Source organism: Ipomoea triloba, chromosome 11 (assembly GCF_003576645.1).
Source record: "Ipomoea triloba cultivar NCNSP0323 chromosome 11, ASM357664v1".
NCBI lineage: Eukaryota > Viridiplantae > Streptophyta > Magnoliopsida > Solanales > Convolvulaceae > Ipomoea > Ipomoea triloba.
The window spans coordinates 12,709,206-12,718,386 of record NC_044926.1 but is presented as its reverse complement, the minus strand read 5'-3'; the positions used below and the strand labels follow the sequence as shown (position 1 = coordinate 12,718,386).

Below are 9,181 nucleotides of genomic sequence, written 5' to 3'. Positions count from 1 at the left end.
ACGAATTCACCACCGTTGTCAGAAAAAATTGACACGATAGCATGGCCAAAGAATTTTTCTACCAGGCTTTTGAATTGTGGGAATACCAAAAACACGTCAGATTTTTTTTAAGAGGATATAACCAAACGTACTTAGTATAGAAATCTACAAATATGACATAGTATGAGTAACCATCAACAGATTTCTCAGAAGTACTCCATACATCGGTGTATATCAATTGTAGTGGTTGGGTACTAGATAAAGAATTTTCTGAAAAAGGCAACTTATGACTCTTATTGATGTTACAAGAAGAGCAATTAAATTGTGTAACATCTGCAGATTTAATACCTAGCTCGTAGCAGTTTATTAGCTTCTTAAGAGTACTGTTGGAAGGATGCCCAAACCGGTGATGTCAGGCTATGATGGATGATTGGGTCGAAACATTTATTTGTGGAGACTGACTATTGGGAGCGTAGTAGACATCATGGACGTTCTCCCCCTGTAGGAGTGGCGCCCCCGTGACTAGATCCTTCACCAAAAAATAAGTTGGGAAAAATTCGACAGAAACTCGATTAGATTTGCATAACTTAGACATAGACACGAGATTAGTATGTAACTTCGGGACACATAAAACATTATTTAGACACAGGGAACGAGGTGTAGCTGGAAGAACAGTATGTCCAGTATGGCTAATACGTAAAGTCTTACCATCTCCCAGGCTTATTTCATCAGGCCCCCCATAATCTGTAAACCCATGCAAGGCTGATGGACTAGACGTCGCATGATGAGAGGCCCCGCTGTCAAACATCCATTGAGGTGAGGTCGTAGGAGACGTGGTGACTGAGTTGGCGACTTGTTGATAACTCCAGGAACTTTGAGCATCACTAAATTGATAGTTGTTATCTCGTAGAAATTGAGCTAGCTTCCTGCAAAACTTTGTATCATGACCCGAGAAGTCACAGAAGTTACAATACCTTCCTTGACGGTTGCCGGAGTTATGATTGCGGCCACGACCACGGCCTCTACGGAAGTTGGAGGTGGTGGATTGATCACGAGGTGATCCCAAACCAGGTCTAGCCAAGTCTTTGGGAGCCTGGCGTTGGGTGACATTTGCCGTGGCTAGATACGATGCTTGGTTTGTGCACTGCCTCATTGTACGTTCATACTCGGTTAGAATAGTACCAAGTTGAGCGTAGGTAACTGCAGTTTCACGGACACTGAGTGCTGCCATGATTGGATGAAACTCGTCGCCTAACTGGGTAATTGCATGAATAACAAGGTCTTCATCCGAGATAGGATGTTGAGCTAAAGCCAAGTCGTCAGCGATGGACTTCATGTCTTGAAGAAATTCTGAAATCGTCTGGGATCCTCTTAGATTTCTGACCAGCTTTGCTTTGAGCGATATAACTCGTCCTTTAGAGGAGCTGGCATAGCTGGACGTAAGGCGAGACCATGCGTCTGCGGCCGTTGTGACAGAGGATAGAACTGGTTGAATCGTATTTGTGCAGCTACCAAGTAGAGCAGCAAGGATTATCTGGTCTTGTCGTACCCAATTTGTATGGGCGGGGTTATGAGTTGTTGATGCAGTATCAAGGAATTTAGCAGGCTCCTTAATAGTGCCATCAATGTAACCCAGAAGGTCAAGACCAATGAGAGTTGCACGAACTTGTTGATGCCAAACTGGAAAATTTGCATTAGTAAGGCGGATTGGAAAGTTGGTTAGGGCGGATATTTGGATAATAGCAGTGGTGGAAGTACTCGCCATAAGAATGAATTAGGAAGAAAAGGGAAAAAAATGTATAAGTCTCGTGAGAGTCAGGCTCTTGATACCATGTGAGAATGGGAAAAGTCTGTATATTCGGATAATTCAAACTATTGTACAGAGAAGGTATAAATAGAAGAAATACTAGCAACAACTCTAGACCAATTCTAAAGGAGATAAAATATAACCATCTAGACTAAATCAACAAACTAAACATGTGAATAATATTAATGTTTAATATGCAAGACCACATAGCAGTCCATGAATAAGTACTAGGTCGTTTCTTCCACCTGGTCGCACATATGACACATCAAGGCGCACGGGATATGCTCATGTTCCCTAAGTGGCTATATGTTCCCTAACTGCCACCCAAAACCGTGGTGTCGCTGGACTTAGGCGGCACGGGACTTAGGCGGCAGGGCTTGAAGTTCTACCGCCAGCCCTACGGGACCATTGGGCTCTAATAGCGGGACTCCGTGTTCTGCCTGTTAGTTATGGCCACTGACCAACTTTGCGAGCCCAAGAGACCTGTGGGGGTTGAGAGGTTGGTCCAGTTGTTATATGAGATGTTATGTGTTATCTATATAAATCCATTTTTCCAAATTCGTATTTGCTTATGTACATGAAGTCTGTGAGTTGATGATTGTGTTTGTGAGAAGAGAAGTATATGATGGGAACACTTGGTTCATATTTATGGGTGCGTGAGTATCTTTGCATAAGTGTGTGTATGTATATATATGTGTGTGTGTGTGTGTGTGTGTGAGTGAAAATCTATTTTGAGAAGAAAAGGGTTTAAATTGCTTATACCACCGCTATTTTTGTATGTGAGGAAAAATGTATATTTTTGGAGGACCCGAAAGGAGCATCATCATTTCAAGAGATATGATGAGATGAATTGATGAAAAGAAATCCGATAGAAACCATCCTGGGTAGATATGAGAAAAGTAGCCTGGTAGAAATCATCATGAGTTTACTTAGGGCTTGAGCTATTAGTCATTGGGCTTGGAATCCCAGTTAAAGGGTGTGCACACTTAAGATAGCAGTCATGTTTCCACATGAGACACATGAGATTGATGAAATGATTGAGTTTCCTCCATTATTACTATAAAGTACATTATTATTTTCTTGAGGGTGAGAGTGATGATATAAATGACATATATGTATTTTTTTGAAGGTTTATCCTACCATGATGATCTTTTATTGGTATATGGTTCTGTTGAAAGAAACTTATTACCTAACCTTGCAAAATAACTTACTATGGTGGTATAAAACTAATATTATGCTTATTTTCCTATTTTTGGTAATTCAGTCAAGCTATCCAAATTACTTATTCTTATTGACTTACATTTATGCATGTATACTTGGTGTGCGTTTAATATTGCATATAGTGTATGTGTGTAAATTATGTCTATACTCATGTATACTCATATACTCCGTATCTTATTATTATTATATATATATACATAGATATATGTGTACTTACTTATACCTATACTCTATAATTATTTGATTTACCCTTCTATGGTCCTATGTGGTGTTTGCTATATGATGATGACTGAACTACCTATTTTCCTAAACCTATATATATGTTAACGGGTTGTTTTCCTTGTGATTTAAATACCCTTTTCAGGTTTGATCTGATGTGTGCCGAGAGCGCCTTAGAGGAGTCAGATAGCTTAGCATCATTTTGTTCTAGCTCCTAGTTGTAGACCCTCCTTATTATCTATGTTTTGATGAGAGAATTTTTTACTCTTGATAACTAGTTTGTATGATTTGGATCATCTTTTGGGATAGTATGGTGCTTGGACATCGGGTCTGCGAACCCTTATCATTTTGGATCTGCATATGTTTGGATTTCTTATGGTTTAGCCTGGTAGGTTATGCGAGTAACTACAATGTTAGCATCCGCTAGATATTTAGTATGTTAATCCAATGATGTTGATTAATTAGTATTTAAATCCTTATTTTTATACTTTTAAGTTCTTTTTTTTTTTGAAAGAATACTTTAAGTTCTTAATCATAATCTAGGCTCGAATGTTAGAAATTGGGGGTGTTACACTTTTAGTCATTCCCATGACTTTTTCTATTTTTAGTAAAGGCATTTTTATCTCTTCATATTTTTTTTTTTTTTGTTATTTTTTCGGTTCCAACAGATTTAGTTGGTTTAGGACTTTAGGTTAATTCCACACTAGTTCTAATTGTTAAGATTTAATTGAAGAATTAACTCACTCAACTTCATATGTTTCACCGCTCCTTCAGAGATATATAACTTGCTTCTGCGAACCTACATGAAAGCTGGAAAAATGACACTCATTGTTGCTGAGAGGATGAAGAAAGACAATGTGAGAATGGATACAAAGACCCAAGAGCTCATTAAATTAACAAGCAAGATGTTTGTAGCTGAAGTTCCTAACCCTCTTTCTTAGGAACAACATTGCAATACGTTGTTGCTCAAAAATTAGAGAACTTGCATGTGTTTACACACATAATAGAGATGGATTTATGAGCCATGTATATTTCATCTCTTCAACAAGGTTAACTTTTTAGGCAAATGATTCTTATGCACTCAATAGACAATCCTTTTATTGCAGCACTATGACTAAAAGTTGCAGGACAAATGAGAGATGGTGGTACATGTTTTTTCACGTTCCACATCGTAGGCATGATATATACATAGTCAATAGGATTGTCCTCTTGGGAAAACCATATATCGAAAAAACTTCAAAGAATTACGACAGTGCTAGAGGAATACGGCGGTACTCTCGTTCTTTGCCTAGTAAAGCTGTGAAAGAGCAATGAAGAAGATGAAGTTGAGTGACTTGAGTCTTCAATTGAATCCTAACAATTAGAACCGACATTGAATTAACCTAAAGTCCTAAACTAATTAAACCAGTTGAAACTGAAAAAATAACAAAAAAAAATAAGAGAAAAAAAATGCTCTTACTAAAAATAGGAACAATAATGGGAATGACTAAAAGTGTCCAAAAAATAATAGTATGAGATGTTAAATGACAAAAACGATAGTCTGGAACTAAATTTAGAATGACCACCAAAGACAAGGAACCTCTAATAGAATTAACTCATTAGAATAATGTACTTTATATGTTTTTGAACTGTGATCCACACAGGTTCATGCAATAATGATTCCCAAACTGTCCATAGGGAGTGGTTTAGTCTACCACCCTCCTGCATTGGTAAGTGGTAACCTGTTTGTTTAATAAAAGTTTTCCTTTGGTGATATTAAAAAAAAAAAAGGATATATTACATTTAGCAACATATTTAATATATGTATATTCAGGGAGTAGATGCAAACCAGGAAATCTAGCATCTTAATCAGTAGTCCTTTCATTCTATAGTATTATATATTCTTATTCCAACCCAAACTTTAATCAAATAACATTGCTACCTTGTCTTTGAGACTGCTTTTTTTCTTTGCCAATGGAGCTGAAAGATCCTTGAGATCAACATTTCGATTTGAACTTTTAAGGTCACGATCATAAGCAAAATATATGTCGTCTCTAGCTACTTCAACCTCCTTTTCTTCTTGAGTTTTCTTTAATAGAGGGCCCAAAAACAAATTCAACATATCTTGTGCGGGACTTCCTGTGATGTTTGGTTTAGGAAGAGCCTCACTGCTTGATGTATCCTTAGCTGATATACTGCCTTTTAAGATGATTGGGCCTGCAGATATATCAGTATCTCCAAGCGGGATTGTCGCTGTGCTTTCTCTGGGTGATGACATATTTTGCTCACCTTTGCATTCTTCATTGACACACTGTGAGGGAGGGGGGATTTGAGAAATTGTATTCTAGCAATATAACTCTATATTAATTAGAAGATTAAAGGACTACTCTTCTATCAAAGAAAATAGAATAGAAATATCAAAGTTACCTCTTTGGCAAGAGTCAACAGATCATCAACGGTCAGATCTTCATCTTCACTGGCATACTGCCAAAACATGGAAGTAAATATCTGAGATTCCAAATACTATCAAGTTTTAAATTTTAACTTTGCCAGCAGGGCCTAGTATTTCAAAGGAAATGTTATTCAAAGTAAGATTGACATAAAGCAAATCACCTCCTCAGCAATGCTCATTAAGTCTTGATTTTTATCAGTGATCTCAAACACAGAGCTCTTTGCTTTTGTTTTTTGTCTTCTCAAAGGAGGCTCAGCTTCATCAATGTTTTTTGCTACTCCAGACTGCTTCCTCATCTCAAAGTCACTCTCATAATTACAATTGTTATCTTCTAGGCTTACCTTTCTCCTGCTTCTCTGTGTTGTTTCACATCTTACAAGCAAACACGACTCCTCCTTCAGGTCTTCTGTATCATGCCTTGCCCTTGCCCTCATACGTTTTGTTCCAGTCTGTCTCTGTCTCAACTTTAAGTCTGATGCAGTTTCACAAGTGTTCACATCTCTACTTCTAGTTTCTTTCTCCACCACCTTTCCATCTGTATGCTCACCACACTTTGTGTAGTTAGTTTTGGATTTCTTCTTCACTCTCTCCTCTCCACTTTCACCATTGCTTGCATCCGTAGTTCTTGATTTTTTCTTTACCTGACCATCCTTTAAATCTTTCTTTTTGGATTTTTTTGTAACCTCCACCTCCTCTACATTTTCACCATTACTGATATCTTGAGTTTCGGATTTCTTTTTCCCATGACCAGCAGCAGGCATACAAACCATCCATTCCGGCAACCGTCTTTTCATATCCATTTCTTTATTGATTGCTTTGACAGAATTTACATCCAGAACTACCGTTTTCCCATTAAAGGCCTCAAGTGCTTATCCTACAAAAAGTAAGCATAAGATTTAGTTACTTTCACAAGTACCATAATTTTGTTGAGAATGTAAGCATCAGAAATGCAATCAAGACAATCAACTGGAATGTAGTGTTTAATCTACAAAACAATGAAAGACAGAAACACCTATAGATAGACAAGAAGAAATCAACAATAGGAACAACCATACAAAGAAGAAACTTTAAGAAGTTTCTGAAATGCTTCCATATAAAGATGTTCAGGTTTGACTTTCACATGCTACTGAATTCAAATGTTGACATTAGGGATTGATCGTACAGAGAGTAAAAGAAGATATTTTGAAAGATCAACTCGCCACATTGGGCAATGCAAATCAATATCAGCTTGATTAAGGGTACTAATCTAATCCCTAATAATCAGCACTATATTTTCTCACAACCCAAACAGCCAAACAGCAGATTAATCCAGCAAGGGCAGGAGGCAATTGACACCAGACTTAAAAGAAAATGAATTTCAACAATTACTAATCGCAAAGCCAAACCAAGATAAATATTTAAAAACTACAGTAGTTTTTTGTGTAGTACACATAATAGTATAATACATTTCTTGTTTCAACATCCTGAAATTCTATTCATTTTAACATTTTTTCTTTCCTTTTTTTTCTTCCTTTCTTTCACAATTTCAACTACAACTCAGTTTTTGGGATTATCCTCACCTCCTCCCAACATGATATACTTTCAAGAGAATAGCAGTTATCCAATGTGAAAAAAGTTATAACTGTATAGGAGCTGATTTTCATCTTTCAAATATTATAATGAAGCAAGTCTGAATTGTCAGTTGTTATTCAGTACTCCTGGAGAGGAGAACTGGAGATTAATGCAAGCACTGCACTCTTGTGTCATCCCCCCCTCCCCTTCTAAGTCTCTCCAACACTTCAAGTTCATTTTTATTAGCTTTCAGGTAGAATTTAGAAGCACATTTTGATTTCCATTGAATTGCAATGAACTTGAAACTTTGATTACAATTTAAAAAAAAAAAACATAAATTTCATTTTAAAATGAACATCAAGTCAAATAAAAAGAATAATTCAAACTAAGAATTAACATACTTTTATACAGTTCAACAAAAATGGGCATGCAGAAAGAAAAGTATACTACATGAAGTTGATTTAGATGAATACAAAACATTACACATGATGACCATAGTTCAAAATAAGCATACCATTCAACTGAAATGTTGAAAATAATTGAAATGATTAAATATGCTTGGTAACAAATACAGAGTCTGAAGTTATTTCTGGACCAGGTCCACAATGCAAGGTACACATTGTTACATGATATAATTTGCCCATAATCTCAAAGTAGGCCATAAAGCACTTAATTAGTCTACGCTTACTTGTAGAATCTAATATGGATCAAATAATAATCTACAGTAAAATAAATGTATATACATTATACCAGGTAATTTAAGAGGGAAAGAGATAGAAGAGAGCCTACAGACAGCAGGAGAAGAGGAGAATGAAGAGAGAAGCGTAATTTCGGGCATAGCTCTAGACGTTCTCGTGGATTTGAGGCGGAGTTGGGGCGGGGACGACGGGAACTCCTAGGGCAGACATGATCGAATGAGGGAGCTACGCCGGAGAAGTTGGAGGCGAAGTTGAAGAAGCGATTGCTGGTGAATGCACAGACAGGGTTCCGACGAACGAAATTAACGATGTCAAAACTCCGATAGATGCTTAGACGGTGGTCAAAGAGGTGGCGCAAAGCCGGATATGTACAGAGGGGAAAAATTATACAAAGGGAACTGTTTCCCACCTTAAAAGGCAAAAACTTGTATTTCAAGAGAAATATTGAAATCTAATATTTATATATAACTAGTATTTTCACCCGATGCACGAAATTGATTTGTTATAATATATTAAAAATATTTGGTTTGAGATACACTTATATTTTGATATAACTATATTAGAAAAAAAATTCACCTAAGAGTAATGGAATAAGCACTTAAATGTTTGTTGATTAATCGTAGAGCGTTGATATTCTCTACACACAGGACCGACCCTGAAGGGGTGCAGGGAGGACACCTACCCAGGGCCATCTCTATAGGGGCCCATATCTCATAGGCCATAAGATATACAGAGTATTATATATATATATATATATATATATATATNTATATATATATATATATATATATATATATATATATATATATATATATATATATATATATATATATATATATATATATATATATATATAAATAAGGTTAATTGTTTCTTGAAGTCGAGAATTGAACTCTTGTTAATTGTTTCTTGAAGTCGAGAATTGAACTCATGAAAACTGAAAGAGATGTTGTCGCACACCCAGCGCTCATGCCACCCAGGAATATAAGGGTCGCCGGTCGCGCCTACACCACAGCAACAGATGATTTTATTTCTATTTTAATTCTATTTATTAGGATTTTTATGTAAAATGAAATTGTAAGTTTATTAGGTTTATTATATGCATGGGTTGAATGCGCATGTTTACCGTTGCGCGAACTAAAGATTTTCGATTGACTGATTTAGATTGATTGATTCATAAGTGTCAGGTGTCTAAAAAAACATTCATCCGAAAGTGAAAAAAAAAAAAAAAAAAAAAAAAAAAAAAAAAAAAAAAAAAAAAAAAAAAAACCCCGA

General features: G+C 36.3%; 2 protein-coding genes across 3 annotated transcripts in view; both read right to left on the bottom strand.

Moving 5' to 3' along the window:
• Positions 1 to 4,971: 4,971 nt before the first annotated feature.
• LOC115995733 lies at positions 4,972 to 8,306 on the bottom strand. Of its 2 annotated transcripts, none has more exons than XM_031234844.1 (4): positions 7,998 to 8,306; positions 5,819 to 6,531; positions 5,633 to 5,689; positions 4,972 to 5,549 (listed from the first exon to the last, which is right to left on the bottom strand). In XM_031234844.1, the coding sequence occupies exons 2-4, from the start codon at positions 6,455 to 6,457 to the stop codon at positions 5,127 to 5,129; spliced, it is 1,119 nt and encodes a 372-aa protein (XP_031090704.1). In that variant the 5' UTR covers positions 6,458 to 6,531; positions 7,998 to 8,306; the 3' UTR covers positions 4,972 to 5,126. The 2 variants fall into 2 exon arrangements, with proteins under 2 accessions (XP_031090704.1, XP_031090705.1); XM_031234845.1 differs by having other exon boundaries at positions 4,972 to 5,516.
• The window catches only part of LOC115995931, a 7,032-nt gene continuing 4,346 nt past the window's right edge, over positions 6,496 to 9,181 (bottom strand). The window contains exons 2-3 of the mRNA XM_031235079.1: positions 6,574 to 6,642; positions 6,496 to 6,531 (exon numbers count right to left, since the gene is read on the bottom strand). Of these exons, the coding sequence (XP_031090939.1) occupies positions 6,496 to 6,531; positions 6,574 to 6,642 (105 nt within the window). The remainder of the gene's footprint in view (positions 6,532 to 6,573; positions 6,643 to 9,181) is intronic.